This window comes from Microcaecilia unicolor, chromosome 5, assembly GCF_901765095.1.
Source record: "Microcaecilia unicolor chromosome 5, aMicUni1.1, whole genome shotgun sequence".
In the NCBI taxonomy this organism is placed as follows: Eukaryota; Metazoa; Chordata; class Amphibia; order Gymnophiona; family Siphonopidae; genus Microcaecilia; species Microcaecilia unicolor.
Window position 1 is genome coordinate 257,903,223 of NC_044035.1, and position 19,074 is coordinate 257,922,296.

Sequence of the window (19,074 nt, forward strand, 5' to 3'; positions counted from 1 at the left end):
CCCTGCCCTCCCCCTCCCCTCCCCAAAGGCAAAATATGAATAACTGAGCTGGTGAAACATTCCAAACCTCATCAGCTGAAATTTTCTCTGGCCCAGAACTCTCCAAACTCTGCAGCCAGTGGCAATGTCCATGAGCTACTGTCACCACTGCAACTGCTGGCCGCCTCCAGCACATGCTCGGTTTTTGCACATGGGCAAAAGCCAAGCATGCGCAGGGGAGCCAGCAACAATGGCAGTAGCTCGGGGATACTACCACCGGCTGCAGAACTTGGAGTGTTCAGGTCGCTGGACCAGAGGAGGAGGTAGTCTTCAGCTGGTGGGGCTTGGGGATCCCTGTCAGACACAGAAAGGGAGATGACCAATTTTGGTGGGGCCTGAGCCCAAAGTGCGGGGCCCAGATCCCTGGCCCCCACTCTGGCTATGCCACGAACTCTATCCCCATGAGAAGATCAAACTCCTTACCTGGCCTCTGGACTCTGATCTCCAGTAAGTTTGACGTTCGCTCTGCCAATCTGTTCCAACTGTTGTTGTAATTCCTCCTCCAAAGTTCAGCCACACATTGGTACTTGCCCTTCTCTGAGTCGCTGGCTCTACTGATGCTCAGTCGGACATTGTTGCTGGATTCTGCTTTCTCAATGGCGGTCCTGGTGCGGAAGTTGGCGTAGCGGTCTCCCCACTGGATGCCACCATCTCGGGTGAAAGTGACCAGGTCGTGGAATTCAGCAGAGCCTGCTGGCTGGAAACGCCACGTGACGGACACGGGGACCCAGGAGGGATAGTGCGGCTTGAGGATGCACTGCAGGTCAAAGGAGTCATTGTAGATCACTCCAGGAGTACGAGAGATAGCCGTGACAGCAAAGCCAGTGTCTGAAGAGAGAAAAGAAAGACTAAATGCACCCGGCAGGGCTCAGCATTATATTGAACAGCAAGTTACAACTGAACTGCAAGTACCTCTGCTCACAAGCAGCAGGCGCTGTAAGACAATGTTTATTATTGATACAGTTCATCACACAAAATAAGTTACATGGTTGCAAAGACCAATGCCAAGAAGTGAGAAACAAAGAACCATGGCGGATCGGGATCCAAAACTGGTGTAGGCTGTCCATTTTATCTCTCCTACTGCAATATCACAGACCACACTTGACCTCTGCACTCGACTTATTTACACTGTAGAGTGCTCAGGCTCCTTTACCTCTTCTTTGCTCCGGATAAAGCATCTAGTTCAGATGCACCATATTTGAATTTCATCTGCAGAAATGTGACCATCTCTGCCAAAAGGCGACTAAAGTAGTGGATCCAAAATGTTGAGAATGGCTGATTTTTCATTTCATGGTCCTTAAGCTGTCTGCAAAAGTAACATTTGAACTTCTGCAACTCCCCCCTCCCCCCCTCCCAACACACACATACACATAAAATGATGGGGTTTGGACTGTTGTATTACAAATTGTTTGCTCTAACAGAATTTATAAAACCTAATTTTTTTGTGTTTCTGGAGACTTTAGTCACCTTTTTTCCAGAGATGGTCACAAATCATTGATACCGCTTGTCACTACAGCAGGGGTTCTCAACCCAGTCCTTAGGACACACCCAGCCAATCAGGTTTTCAAGATATGCATGAGATACATTTGTATACAATGGACGTTATGAATGCAAACCTCTCTCATGCACATTCATTGTGGATATCTCAAAAGCCTGACTGGCTGTGTCCCAAGGACCTCTGCATTATAGAAATATACATCAAAGGCACTTTTCCACAGAGTGGCAGCTGCTATATGGGTAAGTGCCGTATTCCCCAATTTTCAGTGGTGGTATCCAGACAGAGTAGCTGAAAATTAATACAGATCGCCTTGGCACTGTCCAAATAGCACAGAAGCAGAGAAATGGCAGAGTGTGTCTGTTCTGCCTAACTCTTTGGATAGTTGGCAATAATCGGTAGGTATCGGCACAGGTATGCAGATCAATTTAGGCCAGCAGACAGGATGTCCTAACTATAACTATTCGTATGGCAGCTGAATATCATCACTGTTCACAGAACCAGCAAGATATGCCATGAATATTTAGCCCCAATCATTACTACCCAGACTGCAGTGCAGATACTGGATCAGACTGTCTCTGACAGAGACCACAAATACCCAGCAGGATCCCACAAAGTAGATCAATTTCTTATATAAGCACACAACTATGGAACGCATTACCAAATGTCGTGAAAACAACGTATGATCACCTAAACTTCCGGAAATCACTAAAAACTAACCTGTTCAAAAAGGCATACCCTACCGATCCAACTTAAATACCTGAACCCTGCAACACAACGAAACCAAAGCTCGTATAGGACATAACTTAACTCTTCCTCCCTACGATTCTCTAATGTGTCTGTTACACATTATCTTTATTCTACCACAACATCACTTTGTATTCATACCGGAATTGGCGATCGCCGTTACGGAAGCCACACTGAGCCTGCAAATAGGTGGGAAAATGTGGGTTACAAATGTAACAAATAAATAAAATAAATACATTGTTCATACTCAGAAATGAGTGGTTTATTTCCCAGACCTATATGACTAGTAACACTTTGCGGACTCTTTATAAAGGAACTTGGCTAAATTTACCATTTTTAAACCCTGCTGTGCTCCCTGCCATCACAACACATTCCACAGCTTGACTGTACACCGAGTGAAACAATACTTTTTTCCAATTTGTTTTAAATATGCTACATTTATGACTATCCTCTAGTCTTAGTTCTAGCTGAAGGGTAAACAACTATCCTTCATTTACTTGTTCTACCTCTTTCTTGACTCTATAGACACCTACCACATCCCCTCTGCTGTCTCTTCTCCCAACTGAAGAACCCCATCTTGTTTAACTTTTCTTCACAGGGGTCCTTTATCATTTTGGTTACCCATCTCTGTACTTTTTCTAGTTCTGTCATTTCTTTTTTGAGATGCAGTAATCAGAATTGCACACAATGCTCAAACTGTGGTCGCCTCATGGATCTAGAAAGAGGCAATGTAATATTCTCAGTTTTATTTTCCATTCCTTTCCAAATAACTCCTAACACTCAGTTTGCTTTTTTGATTGCTACTGCACCAATACAAGATTGCAAATTATCACTGAATTTATGGCCCCACTTTGCTAGAGAAAATGAGGAAAACCCAGGTGTATGAGGGCAAAACAATGATGAAGAACTGGTATAATTGATCCCTGGGGGTACTGGGTTAGTGCTTTGCAAGACAACAGTAAAATGATTATTAGACACACTAAAGCTGGCTCCACAGATCAGCAAGTGAACAACCCCAGAGAATGGAGGAAGCTTATGGTGCATGACCCCTCGAGGGCTCACTGCTCTGACCTGCCAAAGACATCAGGTTTCCAGAAGCTCAGTGAAGGCTAAAAAAAACTATCTTCAGGCATCCCAATTTCAGTCTGCATTACCTGCTGCTTCTGAGCTCTGCTGAACTGGAAAGAAACCAGTAGAAGCAGACACAGTCTCCTACATATTTTTGGCCCCTTATAGGCTATACTTTAATACCCCAGCTTGACGTTAACTAGATAGTGAAGAGGAGGAGTGATATAATGGTTAGTGCAATGGCCTAGAAACTGGGTTTGATTCCCAGTGCAGCTCCTTGTGACCATTGGCAAGTCTCGTAATGCTAAGTTCCGTATTTGTAGCAGGTGTTCCACAAGGACAGCAGGCATATATTCTCACATGTGGGTGTCATCATCCATGGAGCCCAGTGCAGACACTGCCATAGGGCACTGTCACTTTAAAACTTTGAGGCAGTGCCCCCACCATGCATGCGTGGGTGCCTTCCTGCCAGACACTCGTGCACAAGACCAGAAGTACAATACTAAAGCTAAGAAGACAACTCCAAAGGAAGGCAGGAGGGATGTGAGAATATATGCCTGATATGTCCTCAGAGAACACCTGCTATGGGGTTGGAAAAGGATCTAACCTCAATGGCTCCTTGGACGATAACTCTAGGAGAAAAAGGAGCCAGATTTGACATGGTCAGTAGGGAGCAATTAGAATCACAGTTCCTTGGCCTTGAAGTAGTTTGAGAAGAGTTTTCCATTTGAGAGGTAGTGGGGGAAAGGCGGTCCGTTTACCACTGGAGCAAGAAGGCATCTGGGGCTGTATGTTTGGAAGCATATATTCTGGAACAAATGCGGGGAAGCTTGTTGTTCTGAGGAAAAGCAAAGAGGTCTATCACTGGGGTCCCCCAATGCTGGAATATTCGACAAACTACAGAGATGCTGAGGGACTATTCGTGAGGTTGAAGGCCAATTTGTCTACCACAGCGTTCTGTATGCCGGCTAGGTAAACAACTCTTATAAAGATGTTTTGAGAAGCTATCCAAGTCCATATCTGTATCACTTGCCAACAGGTGGTAAGATCCTGTTCTTCCTTGTTTGTCCAGGTAATAAATACTGCCAACCTGGTTATCTGTGTGAACGAGTACTATGTGGTTGAGAAAGCAGTCTTGGAAAGTTTGGGGGGCTTTCTAGGCTGCTGAGAATTCCAGGAGACTGAAAGGATTTTGTTTCTCCCATGGGTCCAAGAACCCTGTGTGTGGAGACCATCGAGGTGAGCACCCTAACCTACTATGGAGAAATCCATAGTGAAGACCTTTTGATGTGGAAAGGGCTGAAATGGAAGACCCTGGGTGAGATTCTGGGATAGCATCCACCACTGTAGATAGTGAAATAACTGTGGAGTGACTCGAATTTGGGCTGAGAGTAATCCCGTGGCTTGGGACCACTGAGACAAGTGTCCACTGAAGAATTTGAAAGTGGAGTTGAGGCACTGGTGTTACATAGACTGTTGAAGCCATGTGACCAAGTAGGTGGAGCATCTGATGAGCAGATAGGTGGATTTAATACCCAAGTGGAGAGATGCAGTGTGTTTGCTTTTGGTTGAGGCAGGAAGGCTCGGCCACGAGTAGTATCAAGGAGAGGCCCTATGAACTCTAAGGCCTGAACAGGTTGAAGACATAATTTAGGGTAACTGATCACAAACCCGAGGAGTTCTAGGAGTCTTATGGCAGATAGAATGGAGGTCCATGCTAGGAGGCTTCCTTGATTTAACCAGTCTTCGAGGTAGGGGAAGACGTGTATGCCCCACTTATGAAGTGTTGCAGCTACCACTATCAGACACTTCGTGAAGACTCAAGGAGCTGAAACAAGACCTTGTATTAATAATGTAGTCCCACAGCAGAAGCGGAAGAACTTTCTCTGTGCAGGAATAGGTATGCATGTGTATGCCTCCTTGAGATTTAGAGAGCAAAGCCAGTCATTGAGTTGTATCATGGGAAGAAGCAATCCCAGGGAACTGATGTAAAATTTTTCTTTGAGTATAAACTTGTTGTTTAGCCTGCGCAGTCATCTGAGAGTTCTGACCCTGCTGTTGCTTCGGACGTGAGCTTTGGGGTATAGTCCTTTGAGGTGGAGGAAGAGTGAGAGTGTATCGATGCTTAGATCTATAGTAATTGGAGCATCAGAATCCTCCTGCAATCTTTTAGAAGAAGAGGTGGCAGAAGTCTGTGGCCTGGATAGAGTTTTTATAGTATCTGTATGTTTTTTAATTAGGTCGACCAGTTCCTCTACTTGTCATCAAACAAGTTATCTCCACAATAAGAGACATCTACTAGGCACGCTTGAACAGTAGATTTGAGGTTGGAGACTCTGAGCCAGGAAAGACGTCACATTGCTACTCCTAAGGTGGAAATGCGTGATGAGACATTAAAGGCATCAAAGGCTTGCCCTGACAGATATTTATGACAGTCTAAAGGTTTCCTGTAAAACTTAAGGAACATCAGCCTTCTCTGGGGGAAGGAAGTCTGCAAAGGAGAGAGTACTCTGTATTAGAGATGTTAAGTAAATTGTGGAATAAAGTTGATAATCTAATATGTGACTGGTTAGCACTGAAGCCTGAAAAGTTCTTCTGCCAAAAGAGACTAATGTTCTAGCTTCTCTACTTGAAGGAGCAGAAGCATGAAATCTCACACTGCAAGTATGTTTTAAAGCAAATTCCACAACCTTGACCCCCTGAATTATCATCCCATTTCTAATTTGATGTTGCTCTATAAAATTTTGGAAAATACTGTTCTGTTAACTTCCTTTTCTGATAAAACGTTTGAGTTTCATAACAGGCATGTGGGCTTCTGCACTGCTCACAGTACAGAAACTCCACTAACTGCACTCCATAATGAGATTCATGTCTTCCTGGACCAGAAATCATCTGTTGTTATTGTATCACTTGACCTTTCATCCTCGTTTGACATGATTGACCATGACTTGCTATTGCACTGACTGTCTGCTGTAGGTATCTCTGTTGTATCTTGGTTTACCTTCCTACCTCCATCAACGTTCTTACTGACTTATCTCTGATCATCTTTCGTCTACTACACCCTCGGTGTCCTTCAAGGCTCTATCTTTGTCCCTATCCTGTTCAATCTCTTAATTTCTCCTTTGATCTTACTCACTCAATCCTCTGGATCCAGCCCTTGTTATGAGGATGACATCTAAATTCTTCACTCCCGTACTTCTGATATCACAGACTCTTCCTCTCTAAATTCTTGTCTAGACCAGGTTGCCACATGGTTTAGTGAGCACAGACTCTCTTTAAACATTTCTAAAACTGTGTGATTCACTTTCCTAATCCCTATTGCTCTATTTCAGGTTTGTCCAACCTTTTTCAATCAGGGGCCACATTTTATACGTTGTAACATTTGGAGGGCCAAAATAAATAGTGGCAAAATACAACGGTGCACTGTCCCCTTCCCAGTTTTCACCCGGTCTCGCTCTCTCTTTCTCAGGTACCCCCTAGCCTTCGCTCAGTCTTTCTCTCTCTTTCTCATTTACCCCCCTCCCCCAGTCTTCATCCATTTTCTTTACCCTCACCTGGCTTCAGCTGCAGAAGAAACAGTGGAATTCCTGCTTCCCCACTGTGACACAGCTCCCTGCAAGCTCGGGCCGTGTGGTGCTGGAAGTTCAGTTTGGTCTTGTGAGACTTGAAATTGTAAGACCAACCCAAACTACTGGCCCTATGTGGCTCCAGCTTACAGAGAACTGAGTTGTGGCAGGGAAGCAGGAATCCCATTATAAGCATCACAAGAATTGCCAAGCTTCCGAGGGCCAGAAAAAAAGCACTTGGTGGGCCAGATTCTGGTCCACGGGCCTTAGGTTTGACAAGCATGCTCTATTCCATCTCTCTTCCCCCCCCCCCCCCCCCCCCCCGTTCTTCAGGGTCATACTCTCTCTTTTACTGATAAAGTATGAATATTAGGCATTATCTTTGACTACAAACTCACCTTTAAACAACATATCGATAAAACTATCCAGTCTGCTATTTTTTTTGCCTTACATTAAATTCGGTCAGTTAAACCCTATCTCCTTATTTCCAGTATTCATATCTTTCTCCTTGCCCTCGTCATTACTCACTTAGATTACTATAATTTTCTCTTTCAGGCTTGTCTTTATCCTCCCTAAAATGCTTGCAACTTATACAATCTATTGAAGTTAAACTTTTATATAATGCCCGTAAATTCGACCATGTACTTCTCTCCTGCAGCAAGAACACTGGTTACCCATATCATTCCGGATTACCTACAACTTGTTTTTGCTGGTATACCAAGGTCTTCTCCCATCAGCTCCAGAAAACATTTCAAGACTGCTTACACCTTATCACTCCCCTTGATTACACTCCTCACAACAGCATTTACTACACTTCCCCTCCCTTTCCATTATACGTCTGGATGCGATACGTGCCACTGCTTTCACTTATGCCTGTTTTCAACGGTAGTACGCCCTGCCTCTACATCTTAACCTTAAGCCATCATATCCCACCTTTAAGAAACTTCTGAAAACCTTGCTATTCGGTCAAGACTTCCCCATCATAGTCTTCCCTACTTTTTTTTTCTTTTTTCTATCTCTGTAATCCATTTTATGCTCTCTGAACTTTTATTGTGAACCACCCAGATGCCATAAGGCGATTGGTGGTATATAAAATATTAATAAGTAAATAACGGAATGGTGAGGTAACTGTGTTTTTTCAAACCCAGTGCATGTCTACATCCTGTACATGGTATCAATTTTCTTTGAACTGTTAGTGAAGTCTCCTAGTTTTCGATCGCGTATTCTTCATAAATATAAGAAGTGGAACAGTTATTTCTTCTTTAGGAGGGGAATTAATCTAGAACATCAAAGAGTTCTGAACGAGGTTCCTCCTCTATCTCCAATTTCAAAGGTATGGCTTGGGCCATCTCATGGACAAAGCCAGGGAAGGATATACTTTCTGGAGAAGACTTATGTCTCTCAGGTGGCAGAGAAGGATCAGATGGAATGCCATAGGACTCCTCAGCTGAGAGGTCCTAGGGGCCCTGGTCTGTCTCCCAATGAGAGATCAGTCTGACTTTTCAAAGTACTGGTCTTGGGAAGTACGGGGAAGAGAGTGTCAACTAAAGCACTGGTTCAAGGCAGATGAGTCACTGAGGCTGGAGAGAGTTCCTCTGCTGATGTCAACACATGCTTTGGTTGAGTTTGTGGTGCCCCCGATGGTCGATGCTGAGCCGGTGTATGGGACCTCTGCCATGACTGTCTCTCCTATGTATCTATGGGCTGGGCTGAGGCTGGCACAAGCACCCTGTAAGCCTGAATAGACTGCGTATGCAGTAGCACAGAAAGCTCCTGTTTGAGCATAGCCCAGATTTCCGCTTGTAGAGTAGGAATCGGTACCGGCTGAGATAGCGGTGTGGATGCAGCCTTAGTTATAGCCTGTGCAGGCGCAGATCTCAAAGACCTCAAAGGCTCTCGATGAGTAATTAGTTGGAGAGAAGGAGAGTGGTCACTGAAGCATGGATGTTTCCCTTGCTTCGAGGACATCGATACAGGGGAGGTGTTGGCAGAGTGCCTGGAGGGAGAATGATGGCAATGCTTCTTAGGTTTTTTATGCTGCAGATCCCTTGATGCATGCGGCACCTGATGTCGATACTGACACAGGTTCGATGTCGAGTGACAAATCTCCTGACATGCTCAATGCTGATGCAGAACCAAAATGTTTTTTTTACGCTGGACTCTGCGGGCTTTAAGTATCCTCGCTTTCATGCGCAGGCAGAGGCCACTCTGTATGTCTCGGTGCTCTGGCCCCAAGCACTGAACACACCAGTTATGGGGGTCTGTGACTGAAATGGTCTTATTGCATTAAGTACACTTCTTAGAGTCACTCAGCACCCTCACTGACATGGAGGGAAAAACATCCGATGCAAGGTCAAAAGGCTCAATGACCCGGGGAGTTCAAGTAATTCCATACCCAAAAATGGTCAATGCTTCCTGGGCAAAAGAAGGGCTTAGAGCAGTGATGGCGAACCTTTCAAACAGCAACCCAAAATCTAATTATTTATCGCAAAGTGCCGGTACTCATTATGGGCGGGGTCACCACATATGACTCCACCCCTATGATAGCCACACCCCCTTACACCAGCCATGGCGCATATAAACAGATGATTGAAAATATTATACTAGTATAGGAGAAAAAAATAACATGATTTTCTTTCATTATAAATCACTTCTGTAAGTTGTTACAGCTCCAGTATTCCCAGTGCAAAATAAGACAGCAGATGTAAATTCTCAAATTGGACATATTCCAAACACTAAAATGAAAATAAAATGATTTTTTCTACCTTTGTTGTCTGGTGATTTTGTTTTTCTATCCATACTGGTCCTAGTCGCTGATTCTGCTGCTCTCTATCTGTTCTCTTAACTCCATTTCCAGGGCTTCCTTTCCATTTATTTCTTTACTTTCCTCCTTTCTTCTTCATTTCTTGCCCTCCATCCATGTCCAGCAACCCTCCTCTCCTCTCCAGCCACCCTCCTCTCCCCTCCAGCCGCCCATGTCCAGCCACCCTCCTCTCTCCCCTGCCCTCCCCTCCAGCCACCCTCCTCTCCCTCTGCCCTCCCCTCCAGCCACCCATGTCCAGCCACCCTCCTCTCCCCCCTGCCCTCCCAGCGGCAGGCCTCCCTCCCACCCAGCACCAGGCAGGCAGGCAGGCCTCCCTCCCACCCAGCACCAGGCCTCCCTCCCTCCCTCCCTCCCAGCACCAGGCCACCCAGCATTCCCACCCACCCAGCACCAGGCCTCCCACTCAGCACCAAGCCTCCCTACCTCCCACCCAGCACCAGGCCTCTCTGCCACCCACCCAGCAACAGGCCTCCCTCCCTCCCAGCACCACGCCACCCACCCAGCACCAGGCCATCCACCCACCCAGCACTCCCACCCAAGCACCAGGCCTGCCGCACTCCCACCCAGCACCAGGCCATCCACCCACCCAGCACCCCCACCCAAGCACCAGGCCTGCCGCACTCCCACCCAGCACCAGGCCATCCACCCACCCAGCACTCCCACCCAAGCACCAGGCCTGCCGCACTCCCACCCAGCACCAGGCCATCCACCCACCCAGCACTCCCACCCAAGCACCAGGCCTGCCGCACTCCCACCCAGCACCAGGCCATCCACCCACCCAGCACTCCCACCCAAGCACCAGGCCTGCCACAGTCCCACCCAAGCACCAGGCCACCCGGCACCAGGCCACCCAGCATTCCCACCCACCCAGCACCAGGCCTCTCACTCAGCACCAAGCCTCCCTACCTCCCATCCAGCACCAGGCCACCCAGCACCAGGCCTCTCTGCCACCCACCCAGCACCAGGCCTCCCTCCCTCCCAGCACCACGCCACCCACCCAGCACCAGGCCATCCACCCACCCAGCAGTCCCACCCAAGCACCAGGCCTGCCGCACTCCCACCCAGCACCAGGCCATCCACCCACCCAGCACCCCCACCCAAGCACCAGGCCTGCCGCACTCCCACCCAGCACCAGGCCATCCACCCACCCAGCACTCCCACCCAAGCACCAGGCCTGCCGCACTCCCACCCAGCACCAGGCCATCCCCCACCCAGCACTCCCACCCAAGCACCAGGCCTGCCACAGTCCCACCCAAGCACCAGGCCACCCGGCACCAGGCCTCCCAGCCTCCCAGCCACCCACCAGACCTCCCTCCCAGCACCAGGCCACCCACCCACCCAGCACTCCCACCCAAGCACCAGGCCTGCCGCACTCCCACCCAGCACTCCCACCCAAGCACCAGGCCACCCGGCACCAGGCCTCCCTGCCACCCACCCACCCGGCAGCAGGCACCAGACCACCCACCCGGCGTCAAGCATTCCTTTGTCCCTCCCTCCCTCCCGGCACCAGTCCGCCTGGCCTCCCTCCCTCCCTCCGAGCAGAAAATTTAAAAGTCTTCCCTTGTCGCTGTTAAAGCCGCATCAGTAGTAGCGGTGAAAGCGTGCTGCTGGTTCGGCGCGCCTTCAGCCTTCCGTCTCTCAAACTCTGGTCCCACCCTAACAGGAAATGAGGGCGGGACCAGAGTTTGAAAGACGGAAGGCTGAAAGCGCACCGAACCAGCAGCACACTTTCATCGCTACTACTGACGCGGCTTTAACGGTGACAAGGGAAGACTTTTAAATTTTCTGCTTGGAGGGAGGGAGGGAGGCCGGGCGGGCTGGTGCCGGGTGGAAGGGAAGGACGAAGGAATGCTTGACGCCGGGTGGGTGGGAGGGAGGGCTGGAACGAGGTGAGGCGACCAGCGGCGCGCGTGCCCTCTCTGGCACGCGTGCCATAGGTTCGCCATCATCGGCTTAAGATTGTGAGTCCACTAGGGACAGAAAAAGTACCTGTATATTACAAGTAAACTGCTTTTACTGTACCACACAAAAAGACAGTATATCAAATCCCTTCCCCATAATTTTTTGCTGCATTTGGGTCGAGGGCAAACACTTTTATATACAGATTGTGAGCCCTCCTGGGACAGAGAAATATCCAGTGTACCTGAATGTAATTCACCTTGAGCTACTACTGAAAAAGGTGTGAGCAAATCTAAATGTGTACCTCTCTGTGGCAGCCAGCTATGAAGAGGAAGGATGGTGCAGAGAAGTCTGCTGTCCCTCCCTGCTCCCCTTCTCTCCTCCACCAGGTCAAGTTTCCTGGCTCTTGTATCATAGATTGATGGGACACTAGACTGAAGGAGACCTTAAAAAGTCACTAAAGTCCATCTCTCATTTCCACACACAAGCTTGATGCTACCTAAAATATCCCAGAAACATAGTTTTCTAACCCTCGCTACCTAGGTAACATGTTATAGTGCTTGATAACCTTTCTGCAGTCGGCAAACTCTTCCTGTTTTGGCCAGTCTTGAGTCTTTCCTAAGCCTACAGCATATCCTTCTGTGATAAATTTGTATTATAGATCAAAGAGCTGCATGGGGACAGGTGGTCAGAAATAAAATAAGAACAGTTGCCATACTATGACAGACTGAAGGTCCATCAAGCCCAGTATCCTGTTTCTAACAAGTGGTCAATCCAGGTCACAAGCATCTGGCAAGATCCCAAAAAGAGTAAAATAGATTTTATGCTGCTTATACTAGAAACAAGCAGTGTACTTTCCCAAGTCCATCTTAAATAGCTCCATCCCATACTCAGTTTACCCCTATCACCTAAGGGAACTTGGAAACAGGATTTTAAGCTACTGTGTCCTCAAGCCTTCTTCACATCCATTCAATTGCAGTTCAAAGCACATGGCATGATTGCAGGTGGCAAGATTGGGGAGGGGGGGGGGGGGGGGACATAGAATGTGCTTTTCTATGCCCACTGGGTCATGCCATGTACAACACACAAAACTGAGTTATGACCCTACAATGCAGAAAAACAGCCTCACCAGAAACAAACAAACAAACAAACATAAAATAGGGCCTGTAAGTGGTCGGTGTATAAAAATAGCAGGCCAGGGGGACAGAGTGAAAGGGAAATGAAAATGCACAACAGCAACGGGCGGAGTATAGGTATAGGCAGGGTGGGAGGATGATGATAAAGGGATAGAACAATGAGGAAAAGGCAAACAGAATGGACAGCTAGAGCAAAAGAAAAGCAGATTCATGGATTAGGCAGAGTGTAAATCTCCCCTCCCCTCTTAACCAGTTCATTCTCACCCAACCAGGCTCAGACATAAAGATGGAAATTACCTAACAGCAAGTCTACCAATATCCTTTTTCTAAGCTGGTCTGAAATTTGAAAAGTCTAGTGGGTTTGCACTATTGGCTCACTTTCACTCTTATGTATTCCTCATATGCCAAGAATGGGAGCAGTTCATCCACCCTGAGCCTGGCAGAGCAAGAATCCCAGTAACAGGAAGAATTTTCACTATAAACAAAACCTGAATCCATGCTATAATCCTGTAACCTGGCATTCCTGAGGTGGATGTCTGTGAACACTGAGGGTTCCTTCTCTGGTCACTACAGAAACCTACTTGCACTAATGCTATCACTTCAGAGGCAAGTTATGTAACTTGATGGTTTCAGCACAAAGGTCTGAATGCCATCTTAACGTTGGGCACTGATTCTCAAAACGGTCAGTGTGGTCCTTGGGATACCTTTCAGGAATATGCTTGAGATATACTGCGATATGCTGTGTCTAAGAGCCATATTAAAACATTTAAATATACCTCATGTATATTCATTAGGGATATCCTCAGAACCAATGACTAGGAATATTTACACCTATACATAGATTATAACCTTTTGAGGAAGAGTTTTATAGCTATACAATTGCAGATGTAAAGTGCTGTGCACAGAGATATGCTTTCAAGCACAGAGGATTCTTTGCAGAGAGAAAATGTAGGTAAAGTCAGAGTTCGAACAGAATGGGTGGTATAGCAGCAGGCAGGAAAGATGAGCCCATCGGTCAATTTCTGCTGTCATTTTCTGTACTCTTATGTTATATAAATAATCTTATGTCACGTCTGGCATACAAACAAAAAATTTACAGCAGGTAACTCCAAAGCACTTAGTCGGCCACTCACCCAAGGCAGTCACAAACACAGCAGCGTGAGCAGATTTTTCTCCTATCATCTGCCATTCCCCGTCCAGGCTGTGAGTCCACTCTACCACTCGGCATTCGTACTGTCCCTCATCCGATTTCCGGCTGCTGAATAGCTCCAAGGTAAACAAGTCAGGCTGCACCTGTTCCATCTGCACATCGCCGAACCTACTGCGCTCCCGATAGGAAGGACCCGGCTGCAGGGTGCCATCCCGGTCTAGCCAGATTACATCACTGCGGCGGTTCTGTCGGTCCAGGAGCTGCCAGGTGACAGAGATGCGGCTTTGAGGTCCAGCGAGGGAGTGGACAGTGCAGGAGAAGCGCAGACTCTCCCCTTCTAAGACTGTGCTGGCGTCACTGGTCACCTCCACACCAATGCTGCTCTCTGCAGGAAGAAGGAGATAATGAATCAGATTCTTGGCGCTCTGTTGACGGAAGCACTAGCCACATATACCAGAACAGAAGCAACGGCATCCTACATATGATCTTACTCCATAGTATGCTCCATGCCGGGGAATGCCCACAGGCCATATCTCTGCTCTGCAGCAGGGAAGTTGGATATCCCTAGTGAGCTCCCCATCTCCAATGAGAAATGAGAATTTGGGTATAAACACACAGAGAAAAGGAATGATTTCCTGCAGCGGAGCGATCATCTTTAGCACGGAGGGTAGTAAAAGAGCAAGGAAAGTGATTACCAAAGAGGCAGGGCAAGCAGGCAAATGAGATAGACCGCCATCTTATTCTCCTTCCCAAGTGCTTAGATCATCAACAAAATTGTTTTGTAGTACCCAGTCTTAAGACGTAGTTTTTGATTCTATTGGAAGTGCTATTTTTAGTGTTACTGGACTCACTTTATTGAATGCTCTTTTATATTTTTTGAGACTGGAACCCTCAGTTGAGAAATTTAAGTCTGGTCTTAAGACCCACCTCTTCCAGGATGCGTTTGCCTAATCCAGACTGGATTCTGGGCATTGAGCGTAATTTGCATAAGAGTGGGAGGGTCAGTTTTCCTGGGATACACAACTATACTTATTTTCTCTTTTCTTATTGTAACTTTCTTTTCTTTCTACTATTTCTCTACTTTAATTTAGAATTTTTGTAAGCTGTTCAGAAGGTCTAACCAATAGGCGGGATATCAAATGATATCAACTTGATCTTTTATGTTGCAGAAAAATATTTTCTGAAAGGTCCCCGCATGTTCCTACTTTTTTTTTTTAATATTCTGCCAAACGTGAAGAAACCTTTGTGTAACCCTCCAGGGAAAACCAACTGAATTGAGTACTGGCTCTAAATCCTGAATCTCTTTCAAAATTTGTAGATACTTTTAAATATTTTTTTAATAGTCATTTGTGCCTTTTATTCTGTCACTTGTTCATGATGCTTCTCATTTTACTGAATTGTCAGGGCAAATCCATTTACCCAATTCTGGTCAGTTTGGACATTGAGTCTTTGAACTCTGAAATCCCACATGATGAAGCAATTAAACAAATTCAGTGAACCCTTGACTCTCAAGGTTCCATCTTCTTTTTTTGGTCTGATTAGGATACATTTGGTTCCCAGTGGGAACAGCGATGGGGCGCCACGATGACCCCTGACATCGCCAGTCTTTATGATGCATCTTCTGAACACTTATGGGTTTAGCCAACACCATTGTTGATGAACCATACCAAATTAGAATATCATCAGAGTTGGAATTCAAGAACTTTTTCAATTATTTAAATAACCATGATTCTAATTTGCAGTTTACTTATGTGATCAGTGCTCACTGCATCTCCTTTTTGATATCAGGGTTAAACAAGAGGCCGATCGTTTTGTAACATCTATTTTTAGGAAATCTGCTGATCACTGAAGATTAGTGTAGTTTGAGAGCTCTCATCCCTGTCACATCAGAGAAAATATTCTTGTTGGACAGTTCTTTCATTTGAGGAGGGTTCCTCAATGGGTGCAGGTCTTTTTTTGTTTTGTTTTTTACAGCAAAATTACTCCTGACAGGTGATCTGGCAAGTGTACAAATATGCTTGTTTTATAAATCAGGATGTGCTTTTCTGTAAGAAAGCAGTAAAGACATCAGATCATTTGTTATTTTTTCCACCATATACTAGGTATGTTGAAGGTGTTGACAGGACTTTGCGGCATAACTTTGTTGCAAATACATCTGCTGTTAGACATTTTGTTAATACTTCCTTATAAGTGGTCCAGTAACCAACAGAACGTGTTAGTGGTTTCTGATAAAGTCCTACTTGAAAGACAGATTGACATGTCCAGTGCAGTCACCGTAATGAGTGTTCCTTGTCATATAATATTTGGGTCTTTATACGTCCTTTAACGAGAAAAGCTTATGCTTATAATTGAAGTTTGGTGATTTATGTGATCATATTTATTTGAGGTACAAGCATAAAACCATGTGTATGTGACATGATCCTGGATCACTTAATATAGAAGCAATATTTGTAGAGATTGCACTAATGCCCCTTTGGTATCACATTGGATGGGTTATGACCACTGAGTGGTGAACTTTTTTGTACTGAGGCTGAATGGATATGGGAGTGACTTGGACCCAACTTTAAGTCAGTGGGAACAGTAGTGAATGTTTTTGTTACACAGAGTAGGCCCCTCAGAACTTGAATAAATGGACAGAATTTTAATTTTCTTAGCTGGTACTTGAAGTGGGTAGATAAATGAAGTGGTTGTGTCTTTTTATAAATGGAGTAGCAAACAACATCAAAATTATGGGAGTTCCATTTACATCAGCCATGTTCTTCACTGGGTGTTCCTCCTATTTATTGGATTAGTAGTTGTGTGACGTGTTTGTTTGAAAACAGTGACTGAGACGGTTGCTAGTCTAATCAGGTAATGCTGAAGTCAGGGGCAAACATCGTCAGTCCTATAAGGAAAGTAAGTGTTTGAAAAACAAATCATGCTGTATGCCTAGTTTCTACCTCTATTTTTAGACTTTCTGTGGGTTGATGCTTCAATCTAAAGTTTGCCTGATGTCGGAAAACTGTTAATTCAGCAAACTCTGGCCCATGTTGGGGGGGTTGATGTGTGCAGCAACAGTACTGAAGCAGTTTAGCATTGATGAAAACTGAAGAAAAGATTTGAACAATGATCTGGATAAGTTTGGATCAGTGACCACTATTATCACTCATTTGAAACTGGAATTGTGTTTGAAACCGAGACTGAGTTACATATTGTGGGATTTGCTATTTATTGAATGAAGTGCGTTTGTTACCTAATGACACTTGGAGAGAGAAGAGGACAAACATGATCTGGTTAAGTGCTATAGTAACTGTTCTCAGTGTCCAGGGCTATGCCATATTTTGGACAGCAGGAAGTTTTTTTCAGAATTCTTATCAATTTATTTTCACTAACAATTCTTTTTTATTTTTCTTCATTATTTCATGAGGAGGGATATGTTTATTTTGGGAGTAAATACTTTTGCTTGTTGATTTGAGGTATTATTTGTGATTTTGATCTGTTCAGGTGCCTCTTCCTGTTTATTATTATCTAATGTGATTTATGAGTAGTAGATTGAATTAGATTTTAGGATGTGTGCTTGAATATAGTATGTTGAGTGAACAGGGTTTTTAATTAATTGTGGGTTTATAATTTTATTTCATAATATTTGTTTTCTAAGAGCATATCTAACACTTTTAGATATTGCACTTCCCTATATAAAATTTGTATGAGCTTTTCTCAGAGGACAAGCAGGCATAATATTCTCACATATGGGTGATGTCAACCATGGAGTCCATATGTGAGAATATATGCCTACTGTCCTCAGAGAACACCTGCTACAAGTAAGTAATTTAAGGGGCCTTTTACTAAAGATTAGCTCGAGTTATCTGCAGCAGGGCCCATTTTATTTCTATGGGCCCTGCTGCAGATAACTCTTGACCAGAACTAGATAAGACAATATTTCTTATACTGTTAAATTCCTCACCAGTGTCTCCTGATGTGCGCTAGTACTGCACACTTTGAGGAAAAATGAAGTTGCCCAGGTTTGTCTGCTCTGTGACTTCCCAATTCCACTGTGAAAATTCCAGACCTCATCTGCCAATCTTTTACCTCTTTAAAAAAAATCATATGGGAAAAGAACTAAAAGGGTTACAAGTCATGTTCTTCCTGCTCGTGCTCGTGCTCGGGACATCAGATAACTAGCAGGGCTGTCACGAGAGAGGAGAATCGGCAGGGCTTCAGCAACTATTTGCCACATGCAGGAAGAGAGTAAGAAGCATGCACCAGCTTGACTTCAGTAACAGCAAAGCAGAGTATCTCTTAAGAATGCAGCTCACCTTTCCGCTCCCCGTCATACACATGCAGCAAGTTGCAGGACGCCACAGTCACTCTCGTCAGAGCTGGAGCGAGGGTGATGGGTACCCTACGCGAATCTTCAGCTTTATACCCCCTCTCAATTTTCAGGCCCCTAAACTGTAGCCCTCCCCCCTCCAATTTTGATGATTAAACTCAACAATCATGATCTTCCCACAAACATACTACAAAAATGCAGGTTGAAGTATGTATTGATAGTTCTTTGAGTTTGTACAGCTGTCAGGATTTGTCATTTTGCTCCAACTGCAGGTGCTCCTTGCTGCCCTTGGTAACTGCCTAGGCTTTCCCTGACCCTTGTTATCAACAATTTACAGAGGCTGAAGATTCATCTAATCAATGTGATTCCATTTAATTTTGGTGCTGGAAAACGCCCTCAAGCTCCAAAATACAGAACTCCTTCAAAGATTTTAACACAGCTTAATGAGAGTTCAGTTCTATGTATGATTATTTAATATGCCAGCTATATTACATCCTCATTCACATTACTGGCTTTGTAGTTTTGCATAATTAACAGGAAAATGTTTGTATCTCAGTGCTGTGTTTGTCAACATCTGGAGAACCACTTTTTAAATAATTACATTTATTTAAATACTACCTCCTCTCTCAGTAATATCTGACTGTGTATGTTTATTTTGTTATCCGCTAGAATTGTAGATAGACTGGAATGGAAATGATTCAAACAAATAAATAAATCTGTTTTTATCAGAGCACTTGGAAAGCTGAATGTGTGAGCCATGTGGGAATGCCCATTTGTTCAGTAGATTCTTTGAATTGACTAGATCCCATTCCTTTGAGATTCCCTATTAAGGCATCATCAT

At 45.2% G+C, this 19,074-nt stretch overlaps 1 protein-coding gene across 1 annotated transcript in view; it reads right to left on the reverse strand.

The window, feature by feature from the left end:
* The window catches only part of IGSF3 (immunoglobulin superfamily member 3), a 529,021-nt gene that overhangs the window by 234,250 nt on the left and 275,697 nt on the right, over positions 1–19,074 (reverse strand). Inside the window, exons 7-8 of the mRNA XM_030204032.1 lie at positions 13,908–14,309; positions 463–867 (exon numbers count right to left, since the gene is read on the reverse strand). Of these exons, the coding sequence (XP_030059892.1) occupies positions 463–867; positions 13,908–14,309 (807 nt within the window). The remainder of the gene's footprint in view (positions 1–462; positions 868–13,907; positions 14,310–19,074) is intronic.